The 27046-nt window shown below is 42.4% G+C and overlaps 1 protein-coding gene across 2 annotated transcripts in view; it reads left to right on the forward strand.

Moving 5' to 3' along the window:
- Lama4 (laminin subunit alpha 4) overlaps positions 1-27046 on the forward strand; it is a 153352-nt gene that overhangs the window by 93748 nt on the left and 32558 nt on the right. For both annotated transcript variants that reach the window (XM_045154001.1, XM_045154002.1), the window contains exons 12-20: positions 1073-1189; positions 2215-2363; positions 6822-6963; positions 8346-8442; positions 18238-18354; positions 20170-20349; positions 21981-22120; positions 25389-25562; positions 26129-26274. In XM_045154001.1, the coding sequence (XP_045009936.1) occupies positions 1073-1189; positions 2215-2363; positions 6822-6963; positions 8346-8442; positions 18238-18354; positions 20170-20349; positions 21981-22120; positions 25389-25562; positions 26129-26274 (1262 nt within the window). The remainder of the gene's footprint in view (positions 1-1072; positions 1190-2214; positions 2364-6821; positions 6964-8345; positions 8443-18237; positions 18355-20169; positions 20350-21980; positions 22121-25388; positions 25563-26128; positions 26275-27046) is intronic.

Genomic DNA, 27046 nt, shown 5'->3' on the forward strand with positions numbered 1-27046 from the left:
CCCCAGATAGCAGAAAGTCACACTGCATAAGGCTTAATGGTTATTGAGGAACATGGACTTTACTAACGTTCTCACCTTGATGAATTTGAAATGTGCTTTCTTTCTATCTCTGCACCCATGTCTGTCCCTGCAGCACTATGTTTGAAGAGGATGGCTTCCACTCTTCCACTAAATCAGGAAAAACTAGAGAAAGTTTTGAATATTTCCTTCAATGTCTAGGCTTCTGTAGTTATTTCTGGGATATTCTAGATTATACCTTAATATATATTTAATATAAACTTAGATTATTATTTCTAAAGTAACTTTGACTTACTTTTTACTCAGATTGCACAGTGAATCTTTTACTTTTCCACCCAATGTTTCATTTGTGTTGCTTTCAGAGAATGGGCTCATATAGTGCCCTGTGTTTCTTGAGAATCACAATGTCCCACTTCTAGAACACAAAAGTGGAAATCAGAGCACTCACCAAAAACCTTTTTAAGTAATTCCCCATCTTAAAAACTCTGAGCATCTACCATAAAGAGCTTACAGTGGTAATGAAGCAAGATCAAAATTTCCTGCCTTCATAGTAGAGCCATTTGAACTTCTCAAAAGGACACTGTGATTATATTTTTATACTTTGTTCCCGTCCAAATGTGCTGTTTGTACCAGGCCCAAAGCTGGCACAGGATAAGTACTTTTAAAATTAAATAATTTTCCAGTTATGACAAACATAAAATCTTAATTGGATCCTGAGTCTACAATCCTACCTTACATTCTAGAGGAGAAGAGAACACCCTCTCTGAGGTGCTAGCTCTGACATGATATCATACCTGATAGTCATAGCCAGCGGCTTCAAATCTCCCAAGCTGCAGAATATTTAAAATCCCTGTGGTTTAAGTGAGAAAACTTAGCAGCAACAGACAGGTAACATTCATTCCTCATAGGTGAGCAGCAGTAAATGATAGGGCTGGGATATGAACCCGTATTTACCTGAGCGCAGACAGCAGGTTGACATTAGTCACTCTCCCTGATGCTTGCTGTGAAGACGCATCCTGAGGCTCACTTAATCCCTTGTTCTTCCTTCCTGCAGAAACAACACGAGAGGGTGAGGGAACAGATGGAGGTGGTGAACTCTTCTCTGAGCATGTCTGCAGATTCTCTGATGACCCCTCGCCTGACTCTCGAGGAAATGGATGACATCATCAAGGTGAGGACTTACCTGAGCTGTTCAGGGTCGAATTGTAGCGAACTGGGAGAGCAGCTCAATGTCAAGACAGTCAAGTTCTGGGTACTGAGCATCAGTTATCAGTTGACTGAGACCAACTTAGCCACATCAGAAAAAAAGGTGACATTTTTGGTCTCCATGGTTACTATTTTATTTCTTTTTCAACTTGTTTAGAACTTGGATTCTTTTTTCAAAAATATTTTTATTTATGGGCTGGAGAGATGGCTTAGCAGTTAAGCGCTTGCCTGTGCAGCCTAAGGACCTTGGTTCAAGGCTCAATTCCCCAGGACCCACGTTAGCCAGATGCACAAAGGGGCGCACACGTCTGGAGTTCATTTGCGGTGCCTGGAGGCCCTGGCACGCCCATTCTCTCTCTCTCTATCTGCCTCTTCCTCTCTCTCTGCCTGTCGCTCTCAAGTAAATAAATAAAATTAAATTTTTTTTATTTATTTATCTACTTGCAAAGGTTGGGAGGGAGAATGGGTATGCCAGGGCCTCCCTCTAGCTGCTGCAATGACCTCCAGATATATGGGCCACTTCACGCACCTGGCTTATGTGCATCCTGGGGAGTCGAACCTGTGTCCTTTTGCTTTGCAGGCAAGTGCCTTAACTGCTGAGTCATTTTTCCCACCTCTGAAATGGGATTTTTGAAAGGAGAGCTAATTATTGGTAGGCACGCCATGCCCCCATGCAGAGATGTTGCTATGAAAGGAATAGAAAGATAGCAGCAAGGAGAAGATATGCAAATAGTGGAAAGTTTTTGCTTAGTTTTATTTTTAGAAAAGAAATAGAACATGTCTAAATTATAAGGAAGCATTCGGTAGAGAAGGAGGTGATGGTACGGGAGAAATACCACTCACCTCTATAGGTATTTTAGGCCTGAAATGTAATGAATCCCATAATGAGAAAGAAAACAAATTACTTTTTTGTGTTCTCTAAGGAATATGTTTTAAGTTGCTCTAAATTCAGCTCTCTTAATTTTATTTTTATTTCTATTTTTTCTTTAGAATGCATCAGGAATTTATGCAGAAATAGATGGAGCCAAAAATGAGCTACAAGGAAAATTATCCAACCTGAGTCACCTCAGCCATGATTTAGTTCAGGAAGCTATTGACCACGCACACAACCTTCAGCAAGAAGCAGAAGAGCTGAGCCGGTAACATCCTGGTTTTAGAAACGCAAATATCCACTTGGGCTCAATAAGATGTGGGTTCAGTTCTGCACCAGAGTTACTGGGATGTTAGCAAGTCAATTATGGCTGGGGTTGCTTATTTTCTGATTTGTGAGTGTTTCCTATATAAGAGGCAATCATCAATTTTTTTTTGCAATTGCTTTTGGGCAATATGTTTTTTACTTATTAAGAAAAAGGGGGACTGGAGAGATGGCTTAACAGTTATGGTGCTTGCCTGCAAAGCCAAAGAACCCAGGTTCGATTCCCCAGGACCCACATAAGCCAGATGCACAAGGGGGTGCATGCATCTGGAGTTTGTTTACAGTAGCTGGAGGCTCTGGTGTGCCCATTCTCTCCCTCCCTCTCTCTCTCTCTGCCAATTTATCTCTCTCTCAGATTAACAAATAATTTTTAAAAACTCTTTAAAAAGAAAAAGTCGGGCTAGAGAGTTGCCTCAGTGGTTAAGGTGCTTGCCTGTGAAGCCTAAGGACCCATGTTCAACTCTCCAGATCCCACATAAGTCACATGTACAAAGATGAAATAAGCACAAAGTTGCACATGCCCACTAGGTGGTGCAAGTGTCTGGAGTTCAATGTCAGTGGCTAAGGCCCTGGTGCATCAATTCTCTCTCTCTCTCTCTCTCTCTCTCTCTCTCTCTCTCTCTCTCTCTGTCTCGCTCTCGCTCTCACTCTCACTCTTGCTCTCTCTAAAATTAAAAAAAAAAAAAATCTTTTTACAAAAAAGAAAAAGTCTGGGACTGAGGCCTGTACACTGGGTAGTGGTGCAGGTGGAGCCTGTCTCACAATTATTGATAGGGTGATTAGAAGCAGTGAGTCATATCACTTCACAAGGTCTAATTCAGCCATCATCACGTGTTTATGTCATGGACAACATTTACTTTTTACACCCAAGTGTCTATGGTAAAGCTAGTTGGGAGTTAGCCAAAGGACTGACTTCCTGTAAATATTCAGCTTTCTGTAGCGCCAGGCAGGAAGTGTTTGGTTTCAACACCTGTTCAGAGAAAAATTGATTGACAATCTTCCTCACAGCACCTAGAAGAGAACCACACATCCCTGGGGTACTCAGTTAATGTTAATTGAAAGGTACTGAAAGATTGGAATTGAATTCATGCCCCTGAAGTAGGTAAATAATGAGATCATTACAAGGAAAAACTACAGAGCTGGCTACTGGAAACAAGCACCAGGAAAGGCCATCAGTTCAAAGCACATACCACCTTTTTATTCCTGTGGGTGAAAATTTTCAAATACATGTCCGAACCTTCCAGAGGTGAGGTGGTGGAGAAGAGAGAAAGAAAAAAAGAAATGGGGAAGGAGAGAAAAAGAGAGAATAAAATCTTGGGGTGTAGCTAATATACATCCAAATCTTTATTGTGAACTCAGGAAATGTACTTTTTAAATAATATAATTATTAATTTATTAAGTATATTTTTAAATGTTTATTTATTTGTCTATTTTCAAAGACAGGCAGGATTGTCTATACTTGTGAGAATTCTCTTTTTTATTTTTATTTGAGACAGAGAGAAAGGAAAAGAGAGAATGGGTGCCTCCAGGGCCTCCAGCCACTGCAAAAGAACTCCAGATGCATGCGCCACCTTGTGCATCTGGCTTATGTGGGCCCTGGGGAATCAAACCTGGGTCCTTAGGCTTTGCAGACATGCACATTAACTGCTAAGCCACCTCTCCAGCATTGTTTTTTTTTTTATTTTCTGTATTTATTTGCAAGCAGGGGGAGAGAGAAAGAGAGAGAGAGAGAGAGAGAGAATGGGCACAACAGGGCCTCTAGCCACTACAAACAACTCCAGATGCATGCCACTTTGTGCATCTGGCTTCACATGGATATTGGGGAATTGAACTTGGGTTCTTAGGCTTTGCAGGCAAGTGCCTTACCATTAACTCATCTCTCCAGCCCAGGAAATGTGCTGTTGGTGAAAGCAATAAAATGGGCTGTGGTAACATGGTGTATTCATTGACCATTGGATTTTTAGAACCATTGTATGGCTGCTTTCATCATTGCTTTGTCATTATGGGAACCGATTCTGTAACACACACCTTCTCTTAGCGCCACACTGCAGTGTTCCAGTAAGATTCTAAGAAAGATACGGCATGTGTTCTCTTGAATGTGACCACAACATCAGTCACCCTAGAGGTGGTTGAATTTTAGTTTGGAAGTTTTCTGACTGAACTCATTACTGGAAGTGTTCACATTTATAGATACCGCCCCCCCCACCAGAAGACTCCTCAACATTTCTGGTGCACATGATGATTTCCATGTTGTACTCAAGGGCAGATGCAATTTATCTAGAAGCTTCCATTTCAAAATCACTTTTTAAAAACACTGAGAGTACCTGTTTTGTGCCCAGTAATGAAGTACAGGACTAAAGGCTTTGTGCCAACTCTTTGGTATGTCCACCAAAGATTTTGTCTAACAACAAAAATCTTAACATATTAATATACATGACCTTTTCCTTTTATCCTTTTTTTCCCCTTTTTCCTGAGGAAGTAGGTTGAGACAGGGTCTCAGGGTCTCACTCTGTAGCCCAGGCTGGCCTGAAATTCACTATATAATCCATGCTGACCTTGAACTTCTTATAACCTGCCTCAACCTCCTAAGAACTGAGATTACAAGCATGACATTCCTTTTCATTTAGAACATTCCTTCATTTTCCCTCTTGAGATTCAGGGAAGAACATATATGAAGCCTTTGAATTAGAATTGCCTCTCCAGGGCAAGGCTTCATTATGAATTTTGCCATGACTGATCCCTTTCTCCATGAAATAAAACTATCTCACAACTAGATTGTTATCCTCATTTTTCATCTGTTTAAAAAAAATTAAAAGTAATTTTGTGGGTGTATACTGTGCCACACTTGAGGCATAAAGGATTCTAGCCATCATTGTTCAGGACTGAGAGAAAAATAGGGAGTTATTAGACTTGAAAGTGAATAAAACAAAAGACAAATGAATTTTGAATATGGAATGGAGATAGAGTTTAAGCCCCAGAGGAAAAAGAATTATTTATCAACAAATGATGTGGAGTGCACCATCCAATTTACAATTCCAATTCAGGAAATAGTTTAAGTATAATAATAAATCTGAAGCTTAAAAGATGTCAGGCCAAACATTCACATATTTCATCTTTGTTATCCATCATATGAATCCTTGGCAGACATGCAGCATTAGCCCCTGTATGTGAGAGTAACATACAATGATGGATAAATGTTCACTGAACCTAACCCAGGCCAGAAAGAGCAAAGCCAAGTTCATGGAATGAAGAGCATTGGTGAGATTATGGTATAAAGGGCATAGGTGAGATCATGGTATGGAGGGCAGAGATGAGATCATGGTGTGAAGGGCAGAGGTGAGATCATGGTATGAAGGGCAGAGGTGAGATCATGGTGTAAAGGGAAGAGGTGAGAACATGGTATGAAGGGTAGAGGTGAGATCACAGCATGAAGGGCAGAGGTGAGATCATGATTTGAAGGGCAGAAGTGAGAACATGGTATGAAGGGCAGAGATGAGATCATGATTTGAAGGGCAGAAGTGAGATCATGGTATGAAGGGCAGAGGTGAGATCATGGTGTAAAGGGAAGAGGTGAGAACATGGTATGAAGGGTAGAGGTGAGATCACAGCATGAAGGGCAGAGGTGAGATCATGGTGTGAAGGGCAGAGGTGAGATCATGGTATGAAGGGCAGAGGTGAGATCATAGTGTGAAGGGCAGAGGTGAGATCATGGTATGAAGGGCAGAAGTTAGATCATGGTATGAAGGGCAGAGGTGAGATCATGGTGTGAAAGGCAGAGGTGAGATCATGCTATGAAGGGCAAAGGTGAGATCTGGTGTGAAGGGCAGAGGTGAGATCATGGTATGAAGGGCACAGATGAATTCATGGTGAAGGGAAGAGATGAGAACATGGTGTGAAGGGCAGAGGTGAGGTCATGGTGTGAAGGGAAGAAGTGAGATCATGATGTGAAGGCCATAGGTGAGATCAAAGGGCATAGGTGACATCATGGCATGGAAGGGCAGGGTTGGGGTAGGCTGGGCCAGGGCTGTCTGAGGAATGATGCAAAACCTAACACACCAATGTACGGCCTGGCAAGCTCTGCATCCCTCTGAGCCTCACTTCTGTTGCTGAACAGGAGTCACTGTGCAGTTGGGAAATGACTACTGCTTGTGGGGAGAGGAGGCTGTTTTAAAACGCCACATCCTGTTTGCAGCAGCTCCTGCCGGGCAGCCACAGCTACGGGCCAGCCAAGGTGGATGGAGCCCGGGCGCAGCACAGAGGAGTTGTATAGAGGACCTTGAGACAGGGGCTTTGAATGATGGGAAGGAGGCACCATGATGGCAGAAGCATCCATGTCCCACCCTGAAAGTAGTCCCGTTTCCCAAAGGAAGTAAAGAGAAATGACCCACTTGTCTGTTAACAGGAATTTACACAGTTCAGATATGAATGGTCTGGTGCAGAAGGCCCTGGACGCATCAAACGTCTATGAAAATATTGCCAATTTTGTCAGCGAAGCCAATGAGACGGCAGAACTCGCTTTGAATATCACTGACCGGATCGGCGATGTGAGTATTGCTTTGTCTTAAGGTTCATTTATCTATTGCCTCATCCTACTTTGATGTTTTATTTTTTAAACACATTTGGGGTTTTTTTAAGACATAAGATGTCACTGTACCATGCTCTTATTTGTATTCTCTACCACTGTCCTCCATCCTTCGTCCTTCCGCCCTCCACGTTGGTCCCTTTCCTTCTTTCAGAAAGCCCCTTTTTGTTTTCATGTCACTTATTTTTTTTGTTCATTTTTTATTTATTTATTTGAGAGCGACAGACACAGAGAGAAAGACAGACAGAGGGAGAGAGAGAGAATGGGCGCACCAGGGCTTCCAGCCTCTGCAAACGAACTCCAGACGCGTGCGCCCCCTTGTGCATCTGGCTAACGTGGGTCCTGGGGAGTGGAGCCTCGAACCGGGGTCCTTAGGCTTCACAGGCAAGCGCTTGACCACTGAGCCATCTCTCCAGCCCTTCATGTCACCTATACATATGAGGGTACATACATGTGTATGTGTGTGTGTGTATATGTGTGTGTGTATATATATTATATATGTGTATATATTATATATATATACATATTATATGTATATAAAATCAATGACTATCCTGTTTTATAATGTTATCTATTGACTTTTTAATGAAAAATAAAAATATCAAAAAGAGGGCTGGAGAGATGGCTTAGCAGTTAAGGCGTTTGCCTGCAAATCCAAAGGATCCCGGTTCTATTCTCCACGACCCACACAAGCCAGATGCACAAGGGGGCACACATGTCTGGAGTTTGTTTGCAGTGGCTGGAGACCGTGAAGCACCCATCCTCCTTCTATCTATCAATTAATCAATTAGTTATATTTTTAAAAATATCAAAAGACCAGGGGAACTGAGGGGAAAAAAAATGTGCCATGCAGATTTCAGTTTTCAGTTCCTCCAGCGTGGCACCTGGTCAGCAAATGGGGGTACCTTTGACAAGTCTGTCCATTTGCTTTGCTGTGGGGGAAGGGGTGGCCACCCCCCGGGTGGAGGCAAAGTCCCTGAAGAGAACAATTTATAACTATTTTCTACTAACAGAGATGATGTCTTATGCATGCATTTAGATTTGTTTCAACCCAAAGTTATTTATCGAGCAACTTCTTAAGTGACAAGCACTTTTTGGAGCCTTTGGCAGAGTCCTATTCTGGCTTTGCTTAATTTTCCAGAAAAAAAACACTTAACCTTGAAAATGCCAAGGCTACCATTTCTCAAGTCCACGTTTGGCCTTGAGAAAGAGCTATAAAAATGAAGCTATGTGAATTTTACTCAGTGCCTACCAAATAGACAGTGCCCTTTGCATCCTACAGCCACCGAAAGCTGGCATGTCCTCCACTGTCACCCTCATGCTCTCCTCCCTCTTGCCTTGCAGGCTGTGAGTGGGATTGATACTCAGATCATTTACCACAAGGACGAAAGCGACAACCTCCTCCACCAAGCCAGAGAGCTCCAGGCGAAGGCAGCTTCTAGTAAATATTTCATTCCTCCCCTCCTGCTGAGGGGTAACCTCCTCCCTCCTTTCATAGATGTAGACAGACAAGCTTCTCCTTCCTCTCTTCCTCCTCATGCCTAACCGCCTCCCTCCTTTCATAGATATAGACAGACATGCCTCTCCTTCTTCATAGGTATCCACTTCACCCCTTCATAGATGAAGACAGACATGTCTCCCCTTCCTCCTGATGGGCAGCCGCCTCCCTCCTTTCATTGATGTAGACGGGCATGTCTCTCCTTCCTCCCTTCCTCCTGATGGGTAGCTGCCTCCCTCATTTCATAGATGTAGATGGACATTTCTAAAATTGAAATATAAAATAAATAACATCACCATCAGTAACTTAGGATTAAGTCATGAAACAGCAAAAAGTGAACTGAAATTGTAGTTTCAAAACAACTTCCATGTAGCAATACTGTGGGAACGTATTTATCCAACATATGATGGATATTCTTGCTAATCAATAGCTTGATTAATTAATAGGAACATCATTGTACCAATATTCAAGGAGGAGGTAAGATCATAAAGTAGACAACACTAAAACTATGCTGTACATATTTTAACTTCTCTTGAGCAACTCAGAAATTCCTCTCCATGGTTCTCTGGAGGAGTAGATGTCCCCTGTGAGCCAGTTAGATAGACAGGGTGCCCACCATGTGGCTTCTGCCTATTCTTTCTTGTAGCTCATGTTTTTTTTTTTAATTTATTTATTAGAAACAGAGAGAGGGAGGGAAAGAGAGAAAGGGAGAATGAATATGCATGCCAGGGCCTCTAGCCACGGCAAACGAGCTCCAGACGCGTGTGCCACCTTGTGCATCTGGCTTACATGGGATCTGGAGAATCGAACCTAGGTCCTTGGGCTTCACAGACAAGCGTCTTAACCAGTAAGCCATCTCCCCAGCCTCATAGCTCATGTTTTATAGTCAAAGGTTACAAACTAAATGACCATATGGCAAGAAGCATTTTCAAACGCAAGGTTTACAGTTGCTACTGAAGCACATCTAATAATGGGATGGGAAAGGGGAAAGTGAAGTCACCGTAGCTCACTTACAATTGCAAGAGTTACTGTTAAAAGACTGAATGGTCAGAGAATTTCATTAAATGGTGCTCACCCGTGAAGGAGCGAACTCATTTCTAGACATTTGAGCATTGACTAATGAGTTGGAAATTCATTGTCTACTTCTAAACACCTAAAAACAAAGGCTTGCATTGAAACTAAAAACTTCCTGAAATTTTATCAAAGCAATTAATCTCAAGTCAACCGTGCATTTTTTTCCCTTTTGCAAAGAGCTTCTGTACAGAGAAAATGAAAGCCTTTAGTTTTTCATATTCTGAATGCCTAACTAATTCCCAAAGCAACTGTTATTTTCTAAGTAAACAAAGGAACTTAAAATGCTGTTAAGCTTCTGTACTCTTAATTTATCCTATAAATCTAATCCTGGACATATTTTCTTGCAAGTTACTAGCAGTAAAGAATTAGGGTTAGATGGAACTCAAGTCCTTATGTTTTCAAGCAAGGACATTAATTTCTGAACTCTCTCCCAAGCCCCAACTTTTCAAATTAAACCATTGTCATCTACTGAGTAATATTGTTACTTCAGATTACTATGTCTTCATTTCAGAATGACCTTCTGAGATGAATAGTCTGTACATTTCAGCTTTACTTCTCTTTTATTAGCTATACCAAAGAGTTGAAAATCTTTAATAAACTCAAGAAACTACTGTTTAAAAGAATCTACTAAAAATGTTTATGTAAAACAGTAGCTCCCAACAGAAAGCACTTTAAAAAAAAATTATTTTAGAGAGAGAGACAGAGTGAATTGGCACGCCAGGACCTCAGCCACTGCAATCAAACTCCAGACCCTTGTGCCACCTAGTGGGCATGTGCGACCTTGCACTTGCCTTACCATTGTGTGTCTGGCTTACATGGGATCTGGAAAGTGGAACATGGGTCCTTAGGCTTCACAGGCAAGCGCCTTAACCACTAAGACAGCTTTACAGCCCCAGAAAAAAACTTTTAATGAAACATTTCTTCTTACGAACATCTATCACAGAACAGATTCTGTTCCTCTCATTTTTATCAAGAATTCCAAACTCTTGACAAAAATAGATAGGGCAATCCTTTAAGTAGTCAGTGGCCCAAAAACAGGACCTGAAAACATTTTTATATCACCATATGAAAACAGAAACTAAAAAGGCTGGATAGATAGCTTAGTAGTTAAAGGCACTTCCTTCCAAAGTCTACCAATCCAGGCTCAGTTCCCCATCACTCACATAAAGCCAGATGAACAAGGTGGCACGTGCTCATGGAGTTTATTTGTAGCAAAAGGCTCTGGCACATCCATTCTCTTACTGTCCCTCGAGTTCTCTATCTCTCACTCTCGTATCTCCTTACAAATAAATAAAAATATTTAAAAATAAATAAAAAAGACTGGGCTGGAGAGATGGCTTAGCAGTTAAGGCATTTGCCTGTGAAGCCATAGGACCTAGGTTCGATTCTCTAGGACCCACGTAAGCCAGATGCACAAGGGGCACATGCATCTGGAGTTTGTTTGCAGTGGCTAGAGGCCCTGGCATGCCCATTCTCTCTGTGTCTGTCTCTCTTCTCTCTTTCTCTTTCTCTCTCTCTCTCTCTCTCTCTCTCTCTCTCTGTCTGTTAAATAAATAAATAAATAAAATTTAAAAAATAAATGAATAAATAAAAAGAGGAAGAGGAAGTCCAATAAAAGTAAAAACTATATGTAAGTCATCCTTTGAATTCTGGGAAATTCACTATCATCCTATAGTGGCTAGTCCTCTGTGTTGTGAATTCTGGGAAATTCTCTGGATCCTGGGGACAATAAATATATACTTACTCCAGGTCACATACACTGTACTTGATGTCAGAGCCAACTAAATACCACCTGGCATGTGTCCATTCTAAACAACAATTCACAAAGCACAAAATACAACAGTAAAGAGTGTAAAACAGAAAAGAGAAAGTGCCTCTTGGATGTGGAAAAGTGAGCACACATTCACAAGCCTACTGGAGAGGAAGAAAGAGAGTAAAGAGAAATGTGACAAGTATTTCACTGTCAAGTAGGAGTGGATTTTCTGATGCTTTGGAAATAAACATAATACAAAGGTAGTTACATTACTGGGAAAACTGATCCTTAAGTTCATATAGAAATACAACATCATGACTTGCTAAGGGTTTGCTCAAAGATGACCTCTGGTTAGGAACTGTGACCCGAGCACACTTTTTTTTTATTGACAACTCCCATAATTATAGACATTAACCAATGGGAATTCCCTCCCTACCCGACTTTCCCCTTTTCAACTCCACACTCCATCATATCCCCTCCCCCCTCAATCAGTCTCTCTTTTATTTTGATGTCAGCATCTTTTCATCCTATTATGATGGCCTTGTATAGGTAGTGTCAGGCACTGTGAGGTCATGGATATCCAGGCCATTTTGTGTCTGGAGGAGCACACTGTAAGGAGTCCTACCCTTCCTTTGGCTCTTACATTATTTTTGACACCTCTTCTGCAATGGACCCTAAGCCTTGGAAGGTGTGATAGAGATGTTTCAGTGCTGAGCACTCCTCTGTCACTTCTCCTCAGCACTATGGTGCCTTCTGAGTCATCCTAAAGTCACCGCCATCTGAAAAGAGAAGCTTCTCTAACCAAAATGAGAGTAGTTTTAATACATGGGTATGAATATTAAGAGAAGTGCTTATCGGGCAGTATGGTGAGCATAGTATATACATTTAGCCAGATACCAGCAGGTGTTATGCCTCTGGGGCTCATGACTACCCCTGTTGTAGGTTTTCAGTACCAGGCATGTGTTCCCTCCCAAGGAGCAGTTCTCCTTTCCAATTAGAGAACAGTTGGTTTCTCCTATAACAGACATGCCATTATTGTAGCCATTGGCTTGTTTGGCTTGGCTGGCCAAATTTAAGGCTTGCAGTGTCCACTGTTGAGTATCTCCACTGGTGATTTCTCTCTCTCCCATTAAATGCATGCAGCGTAGCTTTCTTCAGTTTTCTGTCAGCTTGTATACATAGAAGAGGTTTTCAGCTTAGTTCCAGCAGGAGTTCTCAGTGACCTTGCAGCCCAAGTATGTGGAGTCTTCAGCAATGGGGTCTTACCATCTATTTCTGATGGGAAACCAGGAGCCTTGGCAATGGGCTGTAAAGTTCTGGGGGCATCAGGAAACTCCCTGGCCAACAACTCACTGAAAGGGATCCCATCCCTGGCACTGAAATTTTTCTAGTAACAATCTATGGCTCCTGAGTGTTCGATTGTCCAAAAAAGTAGGCTTTCATATGACTTAGTTATACCCTCTTAGATTTTGATTAGCCCTCCCCCACCTTTCCTTTACTCAGTCTCCTCCCCTGACCTCACTTAGGCCTTTCCATCCCCATTAATCTGGTCTTCTACTTACATATATACAGTACCATCCTATTAAGGCCCCCTCCCTCCCTTTCTATTCCCTTTATATCCCCTTTCTAGCTTACTGGCCTCTTCTACTGAGTTCTATTCCTACTTACATAGAAGTCCAATTATTTATAACTAGAATCCACATATGAAGAGAACATAGGATGTTTGGCTTTCTGGGCCTGGGTTGCCTCACTAAGTATAATCCTTTCCAGATCCATCCATTTTCCTACAAATTTCATAATTTCAATTTTCTTTACCACTGAATAGAACTCCATTGTATAAATGTGCCACATCTTCATTATCCACTCATCAGTTGAGGGACATCTAGGCTGACTCCATTTCCTAGATGTTGTGAGTAGAGCAGCAATAAATGTTGTTGAGAAAATATCTCTAAGGTAGTGAGATGAGTCCTTAGGGTGTAAGCCTAGGAGTGTTATAGCTAGGTCATATGGTAGATCTATGTTTAGCTGTCTCAGGAACCTCCACAATGATTTCCACAATGGCTAGACCAGAATGCATTCCCACCAACAGTGTGGAAGGGTTCCTCTTTTTCCACATCCTTACCAGTATTTATTATCATTTATTTTCATGATGGTAGCCATCCTGACAGGAGTGAGGTGTAATCTCAAAGTAGTTTTAATTTGCATTTCCCTGATGGCTAGGGATGTAGAACATTTTTTAGATGTTTATGTGCCATCTTCTTTTGAGAACTCTATTTAGTTCCATAGCCCATTTTTTTAAATTTTTATTTATTTATTTATTTGAGAGTGACAGACAGAGAGAGAAAGACAGATAGAGGGAGAGAGAGAATGGGCACGCCAGGGCTTCCAGCCTCTGCAAACGAACTCCAGACGCGTGCGCCCCCTTGTGCATCTGGCTAACGTGGGACCTGGGGAACCAAGCCTCGAACTGGGGTCCTTAGGCTTCACAGGCAAGCACTTAACTGCTAAACCATCTCTCCAGCCCCCATAGCCCATTTTTAATTGGGTTGTTTGATTTCTTATTATTTAGGGTTTTTTTAGCTCTTTGTATATCCTGGATATTAATCCTCTGTCAGGTGAATACTTGGCAAAGATTTTCTCCCATTCTTTTATTTTTATTTTTTTTATTAGTTTTGTGCTCAGTGAATACAGTCAAGTTGGTACCATTGTTAGCCTCCTCCCTGACTGCCCCCTCCCAGGGACCCTCCTTGTTATGAAATATGGGTAGTGTTTTGTGGGATCAGCCATCTGTTATGAGTAGGAGGCAATGTCTCTGTGTATCATGACCCGACCTGTGGCTCTGATTTTCTCCCATTCTGTAGGTTCCCTCTTTGCTCTATTCATAGTACTCTGCTGTGCAAAGGCTTGGTAATTTCATGAGGTCTCAGCTGTTGATTAGTGGTTTTATGTCATGAACAACTGGGGTTATATTCAGAAAGTATTTGCTAAGACCAATGTGTTGAAAGGTTTCCCCTACTTTTTCCTCTAGCGGTTTCAGAGTTTCAGGTCTGATATTAAGGTCTTTGATCCATTTGGACATAATTCTTATACATGCAGAGAGATAAGGATCTATTGTCATCCTTCTACAAATACATATCCAATTATCCCAGCACCATTTGCTAACGAGGCTGTCTTTTTAGTATTTTTGACATTTTTGTCAAAGATCAGGGATATAGCACCCCAGACTTACATCTGGGTCCTCTATTCTGTTCCATTGATCTACATGCCTGTTTTTGTGCCAGTAACATGCTGTTTTTTGTTACTGTGGCTCTGTAGTATAGGTTAAAATCAGGTATGGTGATACCACCAGCCTTATTTTTGTTGCTTATAATTGTTTCAGATATTTGAGGTTTCTTGTGCTTCCAAATGAATTTTAGGGTTGGTTTTTCTATTTCCATGAAGAATGCTATTGGAATTTTGATGAGGATTGCATTAAAGGTGTAGATTGCTTTTGGTAAGATTGCCATTTTCACAATATTGATTCTTCCAATCCAAGCATACTTTCAAAAATATTTTTTAATTTTTAAATATTTTAACTTATTTATTTGCAAGGGGGAGGTGGGGGATAGAGAATGGGCACACTAGGACTCTAGCCATGCAAATGAACTCCAAATGATTACAATACTTTGTAATCTGGATTTTATGTAGGTACTGGGGAATCAAACCTGGATGGTTAGGCTTTGCAGGAAAATACCTTAACTGCTGAGCCATCTCTCCAGCCTTTGGGTTTTTTTTTGTTGTTGTTGTTGTTGTTTTTAGGGTCTCACTCTAGCTCAAGCTGACCTGGAATTCACTATGTAGTCTCAGGGTGGCCTCAAACTCATGGTGATCCTCCTACCTCTACCTCCAGAGTGCTAGGATTAAAGGCATGCACCACCACACTCAGCTCTCTCCAGCCTTTTTAAATAACTTACTTGTTTATTTATTTGAGATATACATGTATACAGAAAGAGAGAGAGAATGGGTATACCAGGACCTTCTGTTACTGCAAACAAACTCCAAATGCATGTGCCACTTTGTGCATCTGGCGTAGGTATGTACTGGGGTATCAAACCTGGGCTATCAGGCTTTGCAAGCAAGTGCCTTTAGTGACTGAGCCATCTCTCCAGCCCAAGAATAATTTATAAGAAAAAAAGCATCAAAGTTTATACACAAAGAGTATAAGATCTGGTGGAACTGAATGCACATGCAGATGTGTAAAAAAAAAAAAAATCAGTAATTAAACTTCCCATGAAGAAACCTCCAGGTTCCCTAGTGAATTATTTCATATATTTAAAGAACAAATGGCATTATGCTTATTTAAATTCAGAAAATAGAGAAATAGCAGATACTCTCCCATTTGTTCTGTAGCAAAATTAAATACCAAGGCTGGAAAAGCACATATCGAAAAGGAAAACTATACTTTCAATACTCTTACAAGCAGATATAAAAATTGTACATCAAGATATTAAAAACCCAGCCATGCATAATGGCTCACATCTATTATCACAGCACTGGGAGGCTGAGGCAGGAGGCTCAGCTTGAGTTCAAGGCCACATGTGCACATATATGTGTTATATATTTGTGAATCAAATCTAGCATATAGAAATGATAATATGATGAACAACCTGTACTTATTCCAAGAGTTCACATTTAATGTCAGTTGTGGGCTGGAGAGATCGCTTATGGTTAAGATACTAGCCTGTGAAGCCTAATAACCCAAGTTCAATTCCCCAGTACCCACATAAAGGGCAGCTGCACAATGTGGTACATGTGTATGGAGTTTGTTTGCAGCAGCTGAGGCCCTGGCACACCCATTCTCTCTGTCTTTCTCTCTTCTCTTGATTGCTTTCTGCTTTCAAATAAATAAATATATTAAAAAATCAGTTGTAATTTACCACATTTACAGTATACAGGAGAAAATTTATAAGAACATCTCACTATCTGCCCGAAAATCATTTCACAAAACAATACCCATCTAAAGTTTAAGAAAAAACACTTAGCAAAGCCAAGTAAATTTCCATAATCTCATAAATAATAAAATGACATTCCGAAATTTTATTACTTTATTAGTAATAAACACTAAAAGCCTTTCCACTAAGACCATAAACAAAGTAAGGATATCCCCATTACCAGTTCAGCTGGTAAAAATCTAGCTTAAAGGGCTAGAGAGATGGCTCAGCAGTTAAAAATGCAGCTTAATTTTTCTGTATGAACATATGTGTGTGATATGCATGTGTGTGGGGGTATGCATGTTTATTTTTGTGGGGCATACATGTGTGAGGGTGTGCATTCATGGGGAAACAAGAGATCAATGCTGTCAAGTTTCTTTCTCAGTTACACTCCACCTTTTTTTTTTTTTTTTTTTTTTTTTGAGACAGCAACTCACACTTAACCTAGAGCTCACTGCCTAGACTAGCTTGCCAGCAAGGCCCAGGTATCCATCCACCTGTCTCCACTTCCTCAGCACTGGGTTTCCAGGCACATACCGACATTCCTGGTTTTGTGGGTACTGAGATCTGAATTTGGGTCATCATGCTTGCATGGCATTCACTTTACCTATTGAGCCATCTCCCAAATCCAGTTTAATTAAATAAAATGGCTAGAGAGATTGCTTTAGTGGTTAAGGTGCTTGCCTGTGAAGCCTAACAACTCATGTTCGAATCTCCAGGTCCCACATAGCCAGAAACACAGTGATGCAAGCACACAATATTGGACATATGCCACAAGAGGGCGCACATGTCTGGAGTTCATTTGCAGCAGCTGAAAGCTCTGGCACACCCATTTATTCTCCCTCTCTTTCTGCCTCTAACTTTCTTTCTCAAAACAAAACAAAACCCTGAAAATTCACATTTTAAAACACCATTTGCAATACAAATAATACTAAGAGTCTTATGTATAAGGTTACAGTACACTGCCAAAATTATTTTGTACAATTAATATATGCTAACAAACACATCTAAATAAAAGAAGGTTTAAGTAGGAGCTTACATTTAAAGGAAAAATAAGTACCATATCCAAGGAAAGATGGAACTTTGTAAAATTGGCAATTCTGACAGACAGATCTAGTGGTGCAATGCAATGCCAGCTATAATACATAGCTGTGTGTGTGTGTGTGTGTGTGTGTGTGTGTGTGTGTGTGTGTGTGTAGATAGTCCAGTTCTGGGATTTCATCGGGGACAGCAAAATGCCAATAGCCAAAACAATCTTAAAGAATAAGAACAAAGTTGAAAGACGTGAACTATGAGACAGCAAGATTTATTACACTATCAATATCTAAACAAAGGTGAAAAAGATTCCAGTGCTTTGTTGTGTCTTTTCAATGAAGACCAAAACTAGATCACAGCAGATGGAGTCACAACTCAGAATAGTGGTCATTTTAGGCTAATCCAGAGAGTTCCCAGGGAGCTATGTGGTCATCTTTGGGTGATTGCAGGGGTCCTGGGGAGCTGTGCGAGTGCTCCTATTGTTTTGTTTTCATAGCTTGGATGAAGCTGTATTTTGTGCTCCCTGTGGGGAAATTCATCAAGCTTGTGTCTCTCTAGATACATACTAATGTTTATTAGAATTTTATTGAAAGAACTGAGAAAAGGATGCTCTTGTGTGTGCCCCATCAGCATCTTATAAACAGACAAATTTATTTTCAGCTCTTTACCAGCTGAGCTGCTGGGTGCCACTAGCAATAATAGCCCTGCTGTATTTCTTAAAGAAGTTAGCATCATGCCATTACAGGTCACTCCTGTGCTATGTTACGGGTTGTCTGCAAACCCATGTGATCCAGATCTGTGCTCAGAGCACTCAGGACATTCTGTGACAGAAGTCAGAACATCTCTTGGTTGAGATAGGAATTTGCTTTTACGTACTGGGTGCCATTCTCCGCTGCTTCTCCACAGGCGATGGTGAAGCCATGGCTGACACCAGCAGGCGTGTGGGTGGAGCCCTCGCCAGGAAGGGAGCCCTGAGAAGCCGACTGAATGATGCTGTGAAGCGACTCCTGGCAGCAGAGCGAGGTAAGGCTCCCACGGAGAACTTAGTCTCATGTGCGTGTTGACTGGGAGGGAGGATTAGGCGACTCTTGTCAATCTTTCCATAAGTTAGTACTTATTTTATGATGGCATAACAATGTTTGTCATGATCCCAGATTTGTTCTACAAAGCCAAAAAGGTAAACCAAAAGGCTGTCATCACATTACCCAGAAGTGAGCTTTAAATCTGAGAGCATTTGCTGCCCGTCTTTCTTCCGGGCCTGTGTGCACATGTGTTGTAATGGGATCGTGCCATTTATACTGCGTGCGAACCCACTTTCATGAATACCCATCCTTGCTAACAGTATACCCTAATTGGGTTGTTGGGTTACCTGGGCCTTTATAAACAGCTTCCCTCTGTTATCCGTCAAATTGTTCTTATCATAGAAGCAGGGAGATCAACAAACCAAACAGAGAAGCAAGAGTGTGCACCTTGCCTAAGGTGGGGCTCTCAAGTTACCTTACAAAGCTGAGACTGGAAGTAGACGGGCCTCCCTGGGCATCACTACAGCTAAGACACCGAGGCTGCATGTGCAGGCTGTGCAGAAATGAGCAGTTCTTAGCTACAGTGCCTCAGTATTCAAGCGCTGGCCAGGCGCGGGCATGCACTGACAAGCCTTGTCAGAACTACTGAGGAGGGACGCTGCCTGCTGGGCTCTGGGCAGCAAACCTGGGCAAGGGCAGGCGGGGGGTCACTGAACCTTGGGGCTGGTCTGGTCTGGGAAGGAGATCTAGAACTCAGTCCCCATTCATCAGAGTCCTAAGCATGGAAGGTTAAATGAAAGGTTTCTTCACTTTAAAAACTTGAAGTTAGGGGCTGGGGGAAATGGCTCAGTGTGTAAAGTGCTTGCCACCCAAGCATGAGTTCCTGAGTTCACATCCCCAGCACCCACATAAAAGCTGTGTGTGATGGCACATGCCTGTACCCTCAGTGTTAGAGAGGCTGAGGCAGGAGAAATCCCTGAGGATTCTGGCAAATGTTTTAGTAGTTTCGCTAATAGATGAGCTCCAAGTTCAATGGGAGACCCTGTCCCCAAAAATTAAGAGAGACTGAAGACACCTAATGTCAACTTCTGGCTTCTACGCCCAAATGTACATGCATCTGCACATACACGTGCTCATACATGTACAAACATGCACACATACAAACCTGCACACCACACACACACAAATTACACAGAAGTCCCTGATGTTATATCACAGTGATTTATGTGATTTCTAATTACATCTTAATAATAGAAATAACACATGACCCTTATAGAGAGATATGAAAATATATAAAAGAGAAAAAGTCAACAATATTCTCATCATCTGGACAAAATTTCTTATTGTGAATTTATTTTATCTATATTTTAAATGTAATAATTCTTGAACAAAAAAGGAGATTTTAATGTTGAAATTCTTCTGCAAATTGCTTTTCTTTTGTAAAATTACCTTTTCTTATTAATTTACTTCTGTGCTAAGGTAGCATCACTTTTATGGCAAAAATGTTTGTTCCATGAGGATACTTTCCCTTAAAGGAAGAGATATTTTTATGTTTTGTAATTTATACTTTAAAATGTTTTAAGTAAAATACTAGGTTTTAATGAGACTGCAGAGTCTTACAAGCTCGTTTGTAAATACTGTTTATAATCATTGAGAATATTCAATTACATCAGTTATCATATACTTAGTGGTCCTCATTTTCTTTAACATAACAGAATTCAAGGTCTGTTGGGTTCTGGGAGTTAAATGGAGGCGATGTACTCCAGTAAGGGTTCTGTTGCTGTGTGGAATGACTGTCCCTCTGCTCTGTGCACAGGGGACGCTCATCAGCGCCTGCAGCAGTCCAAGCTGGTCATTGGAGAGGCTAACAAGACGACCTTGGAGGTCCAGCAGGTCACTGCCCCAATGGCTGATAATCTCAGCAACTGGTCACAGAACCTTCAGAGTTTTGACTCTTCTGCGTATCACACTGCAGTGGACTCCGCTCGAGATGCAGGTATCGTGTGGAAACTTTGCGATTTGCGTAGCTGAAAAATTGCCATGAAACACTATACATGTTTCGATGGGAAGCAGTTTGCTCCCTTTGTGCTTGAGGTTACCTTCATCTTCAGTGATCACTAGACTATCACATGCCTTCTGGATCAGTGACCCCAACAACGTGTACCTCCATGTCAGTCAGTGCAGTAGCAATAGGTGTTCATCTCTTCCTGAAGGGTAGCCATTGCCTTGGAGGAATACCTTGTTTCCAAAGGCAAAAATGTATCCCTGCAACATTAGGATGAGCCTGAGTTTAGTTTGGCTCTTGGAGGAGCCTTGCTGTGGCCCAACTATTAATGCTCAGTGACAAGGTCCTCTCCAAAAGATATTCATTCTCTGGACCAGTGATTCTCAAACCTTCCTGTGTACCAGAGTGCCCTGGAAGGCTTTATTCAACAGATGGCTAGAGCTCACTCTCAGAATTTCTCATGCAGTAGGTTTGGGATGGGCCAAAGAATGTGCATTTCCAATATGTTCCCTGGGAAGCTGATCCTGTCGGCCTGGGGACCATGCTTCAAGAAGCACTGTACAGTCCATGAAACTTTGGAGAAGGTCATGCCATCATTTGAAGTTCTCTCACCAAACTGTATCCCCTTAACGTGTGCTTTTTCCCATGTGTACATCACATTTTCCTAAAAATACAAAACAAAAAATGCAAATCGCTCAGTCACAAGCCCGGGAGAGCATGCGCTGGGCTGGATGAGGAGCAGTGTGTGCCTGGCCCCAGGCCCTTCCTCTTATTCTGTCCCCTGCCCCATCATCTCCTAACCATCCATAGGTTTTGTTCTCCAGAAAGAGGTCCAGATCTAAAAATGAACGTGTGACCTGCTTGAAGCATCACCCTCGCCTGGGCCCATCATCCAAGCCTACCCATTCTTACTGCCATACACCTGCCACCTTACTGGGGGTTGTTGGTTTCTTTCATCAAACTCTATTCCCACTGTGCCTGCAGGAGCAGCATCAGCAGTGTGGTATACACACACACATCCTGGAAAACAGCTCCTGCACCTCCATTTACCCAGTGAAAGCCACTTCCACCTGCTAGAGCTGTTTATGTTAGCAATGCAAGTGCAAACCTTCTGAACGATTAAAGGAACTTCCGCCTGTTGGTCATGGAGCCAGCCCTTCACAAATGTCCATTAGAAGTTGGTGTGTTGCACATTCTATTTATAAATCAGTGTGTAATTGATCTGTAACTAAATGTCACCAAATAGGAATACATTGTACTTTGTCCTTTACTATTAATTTTGAAGGATTAAATTGATGTCTTAGGGCTGGAGAGATGGCCTAGTGGTTAAGGCGCTTGCCTGTGAAGCCTAAGGACCCATGTTTGACTCTCCAGACCCCACACAAGGCAGACACACAAGATGACGCAAGCACTCAAGGTCACACATGTGCACAAGATGGCACACGAGTCTGGAATTTGATTGTAGTGGCTGGACACACCCATTCTCTCTCTCTCATTAAAAAAATACCAAAAAATGATTTCCTATAGTTCTACCAGAGATAATAGTGACCTGCTGTCTCATTTGTCCTTGACATATACTTCGCTTTGAGATACCTATTGAAGCCATTCGTTTCTTATTGCAGTAAGAAATCTCACAGAAGTCGTCCCCCAGCTCCTGGATCAGCTTCGCACTGTTGAGCAGAAGCGGCCTGCAAGCAACGTTTCCGCCAGCATCCAGAGGATCCGAGAGCTCATTGCACAGACCCGCAGTGTCGCCAGCAAGGTATGTGGTCAGAGGTGTCAGCAGGCACTTGGGAATGATGAGACCTCAGCAGCTTCTGGAACCCGGGAACTTCCTCCTCTGTCCATCATTAGAGTCACATGGGCTGCTTTGAAAATTAGACCAGCAGATGCTTGCCTGCAGTCCCAGAGCTTCAAGGTAGACTCAGGAGGATCATAGCAAGTCTGAGAAATGGCATTTGCGTAGTGGATTCCAGGACCTCATCGTAAGACGCTTGTCTCAAAAGGAACCATCAAAAGAATGAATGCATACATAAACTAAACCAACCCCTGGTCCCAACCTCAGAGCAATAAAGGTTCGACACCTGTCATTTTTTAAGCTCTCCATGAATAAGAACCATGGAGCTCTACTCAACAAAGCTCCTAAGCAAAACAAATCCTCTAGCCCTACTAAAAAGACTGAGCTCAGCATTGTAATTGCTCATTTTTAGCAGCTGTGTTAGTGTGCGTGCGATGTGGAATAGTTTTTCCCTTCTGTCCCACCTCTTCAGGTGGTTCTCCCTTACAGCATGCATTATGGGGAGTTGTTCTCTGTCACCGTGCAGGCCTAACTGAGGAGTCACAGGCTAAAGAAATACCCTGTTCTGAGATTCTGTCTCAGAAACAACCTAGCAGCAAGATACCCAGAGCCAGCGTTGGCTGGAACATGTCCCGGCACAGTTATTAACATTTTCAGCACAACAGAGAAGGGCTTCTTCTTGGATCTCTCTGCAAATTGACTTATAGACCAGCCTCATTTCTCACAACCAAATTGTGTAGTTTTATTTTCTCAAGTTAAGAATTGCCCTGAATTTAAGAATTGCTCAGTGGGAGTGCACTTGCTTAGCACGAGGGAGGTCCTGGGTTTAATCCCTTGTACTACAAAAATAAGTAATAAAAAAGAATTGCCCTGAGCAAAGGATTGCTCCTAGGTACTGATAGAACAAGAAACTAGGGCCAGGCATGGTGACACACGCCTTTAATCCCAGCACTCAGGAAGCTGAGGTAAGAGGATCACCGTGAGTTCGAGGCCACCCTGAGATTACATAGTGAATTCCAGGTCAGTCTGGACTATAGTGAGACCCTTACCTTGAAAAACCAAAACAACAACAACAACAAAAGAACAATAAAAATATCAACTATTTTGTAATGATGGTGGTTATTCTTGGTATATATAGCCAACTTTTTAGTGATATATCATAATTGATCCTGTCTGATTTGGATACCTCAGTGAAGGCACATTGAAAAGTAGCATTTTAAGCTGGGTGTATGGCACATACTATAATCCCAGCACTTGGGAGGCTGAGGCAGGATTGTGAGTTCAAGGCCATCCCAAGTTACAGAGGGAGTTTAAGGACACCCTGGCCATGGAGTGAGACTGTATATCTCTAAAAGAGGAGGTTCAGGGGGTATTGTAAAAGCCAGGTTTATGAGATGCTTTCTTATAACAGTATTTGTATGGAGTATAACACAGGGGTGCCAATCAAAAAGGCATTTTCTAAAAAGAGACTGTGCCCTGCTTTTGATCTCATTCAACTCCCCAAAATGAGGTGCTTTCCATGCAGACCTGTGTCCCTCTCACTCTGAGTTTCCACAGAAACTTCAATCCCACACACTGCTTGTACGTTTACTGAGGTGCAGGGATCTCTACTCATCTGGCTGTAGAGGAGAGCTGTGCTCTACTTGAGAGTAGAATCTTGAGCTTCCTGATTGTCCACATAGCCAGATCAACAGTAATGGATGTAAATGTATCTTAACTATTCAGGAAGGCTTGTATAGACAGCATGGGTATACACACTGCTGAATACCTTAAAAGTCCCTCGTGAGTCAGATCCAGTCAGCATACCTCATTGGGCCTCCTGGATAGTGTTGAAATTGTGCTTTGCTATGATGCTTTTGTGAGAATAATTTCATGAAACATCATTTTTTTTTTGCATGTGTATTTGTATGGTGTATGCATGCATGTGGTGCACTTGTATAGAGGCCAGAGTCTGTTGTCAAGTGTCTTCCTCTATGGCTCTCCATCTTATTCTTTTAGACAAAGCCTTTCTCACTAAATCTAGAGCTCACCAATTTGGTAAGACTAGCCAACCAATAAGCCTCAGGGATTCCCTGTCTCTACTGGCCCAGTGCTAAGACAGTAGGAATGCTACAATGCCTTGTTTTTTTATGAGTATGTGTTGCAGTCAGGTTCACATTGCTGGTAGAAATCACCCAACCAAGAGCAGCTTGTGGGGAAAAAGAAAAGAGGTTTATTTTGGCTCAATGGGGAAGCTCCATGATGGCAGGGAAAACTGATGGCATGAGCAGAGGGTGGACATCACCCCCTAGCCAATATAAGGTGGACCATAGTGACAGGAGAGTGTGCCAGGCACTGGCAAAGGGACACTGGCTGTAGTATCGATAAGCCTGCTCCCAACAATACACTGCCTCCAGGAGGCATTAGTTCCCAAATCTCCATCAGCTGGGAACCTAGCATTCAGAACACCTAAGTTTATGGGGACACCTGGCTCAAACCCCCACAGCATGGAAGTATACAACCTCCTCGGTCCCCATCCATGCACTGTAGCCCCTTCCCCACTGAGCCCTCTCCCCAGCCCACAGGAAGCATCTTAAGGGCATTCTTATTACAATTATTGCAACGTTAGTGCCAGGGACTGGGAAACATCTTCATTCTGATGGCCTATTTATTTGCTCATTTTACAGAAGCAGAGACTAAAAGCTGAGTTGATTGCTCACAGGTACCTAGTTATTAAGTGGCACAGCCAAGTTTCAAAGCCACAAAGCTGTGCTGAGACTCCAGGCTGTGGACATGGTCAGAACGTTGCTCACAGCCTCATCCTGTACTATTTGAGGAGAAAGTTTCAGCTGTATTAGCACTCGAAAGGAGTTATAGTTATTCTAGCAATGAATAATTTTATATATTTCACAGGCACTGTAAATTATATGCCTTGACCAGGCGTCCCTTCAGGTTGCTTATTTAACTCAGCCTAAGTAGATAACTCATTTTGAACTCACATTTATTCTCCTTGGACCTACTTAGTAACCCTGTATACTTTAGTTTTTTTCTGCCCCACTGTAAACTATTGTGCTGTAACTTGCCTTGAGTCATTTCTCCAACAAAGTGGGGATACATAAGTAAATAAATAAATAATAAAGCAGTGAAGCTCAGAGGTCCCTCTCAGGAATGGAGGGAGAGTGTTGAGAACTGTGGGAAAGTAGTCTTCCCCTCTCGGCCGAGCATTGTTAACGGAACAACTTTGTAACTCCAGATCCAGGTCTCCATGATGTTCGATGGCCAGTCCGCCGTTGAAGTGCATCACAAAACCAGCGTGGATGACCTGAAGGCCTTCACATCCCTCAGTCTGTACATGAAGCCTCCTGTGAAGCAGCCCGAGCGGCCAGAGACCACAGATCAGTTTGTCCTCTACCTCGGAAGCAAAAATGTAAGAGCACCGTGCTTGAAGGGGGGATGGTATTGAAAAGGATGGCCACTTTTCCTCTGCCTTAACCAAAGCTACCTAAGGAAAACTCGTTCCCATTCTGATAATGAAAGGCTGGGAATCACTTTAATGGCAAGATGAAAGTTGTGTTTCAAGGGAAAGAGACTCCTCATCTGTGTGGAATATTTCTTTGACTGCTTTCTAGAAAGAAGCCCCATTGCTAACTTTGATGAGTCTGAACAACACGTTTGAAAGGCCTATGGATTAACAGCAGCCTGTTTATATTTGACGCTGAATCCTCCTAGGAGATGCATAAGGATTGGTTTTGTCAGGGTACATTGGGCCTGTAGGCCAGCCTGGCAGCGTTAGGGAGGCACTGAGAGCACACGGGGCAGAGGAGGGGCACAGCCCCATGATGCCCCTGCGCAGTCTAGCAGCCACTTTGGGTTCAGGCCCAAACTGCTAATGTGTCCCCAGCATTTGGATTGGTGATTACGCTTCAAAGGAATAAAAATAGATGATGCTCATTGATATGAACTTTATTTGAGTGACTGCTCGACATTTTTTAGGCCAAAAAAGAGTATATGGGTCTTGCAATCAAAAATGACAACCTGGTGTACGTTTATAACTTGGGAACCAAGGATGTGGAGATTCCCCTGGACTCCAAGCCCGTCAGTTCCTGGCCCGCTTACTTCAGCATTGTCAAGATCGAAAGGTAAAGTGAGTCGGTGGTGCAGAGCTTCTGTACACGTCGCGTAAGAAATTCACTGGACACACACACACAAGTGGATGTTATAAATAGCATTTTCTTCCTTTTAAACATGTTTCTTCTTCAATTATCACTATATTCCATTCCCAAATACCTGAGTGGAGAAGGAAACGGTAGAAAAAAGAAGAGAATTTCTGGGCTGAGGAGACAACTCTGGGCAAAGCACTCACCATGCAAGCATGGAGGACCTGGTTCGGATGCCCAGCACCCAAGTGGGATGCAGAGCATGGTGGCACACACCTTCAGTTCCAGCAACAGGCAGAGTCCTAGAGCTTACGGGCTAGCTAGTCTCCTAAATGCGTGAGCTCCAGATTCAAGTGAGAGACCCTGTCGTGACAAAGAGTGAGGTGGAGAAAGAGTGGGAGAAGTCCTCGCCAGGGTTGGCTTCTTGCCTCCACACTCACATGCACTCGTGTGTGTGAGTGCCTCCACATGCATACAGATATGCATGCGTACGTGTATGCACACAACATGCAAAAAAAAAAAAGAAAAATACTAAATATTGTCTCATTTGGTGCTAAGCATGTAGCTGTCAGTTCTTCTCAGCACTTTGGTGCGTCTTGAGTTTTCCCCACTAGCTGCACCTTCTGCAAAAGGAAACTTCCCACAGAAGAGGGACAAGTTGGAAAGAGGAATGAGTTCGGTGGACAGACTGTGGGAGAGGGCAGCACATACATCAGGAGTTCATTTGCAGTGGCTAGAGGCCCCGTCACACTCA

Source organism: Jaculus jaculus, chromosome 7, assembly GCF_020740685.1.
Source record: "Jaculus jaculus isolate mJacJac1 chromosome 7, mJacJac1.mat.Y.cur, whole genome shotgun sequence".
Lineage (NCBI taxonomy): Eukaryota > Metazoa > Chordata > Mammalia > Rodentia > Dipodidae > Jaculus > Jaculus jaculus.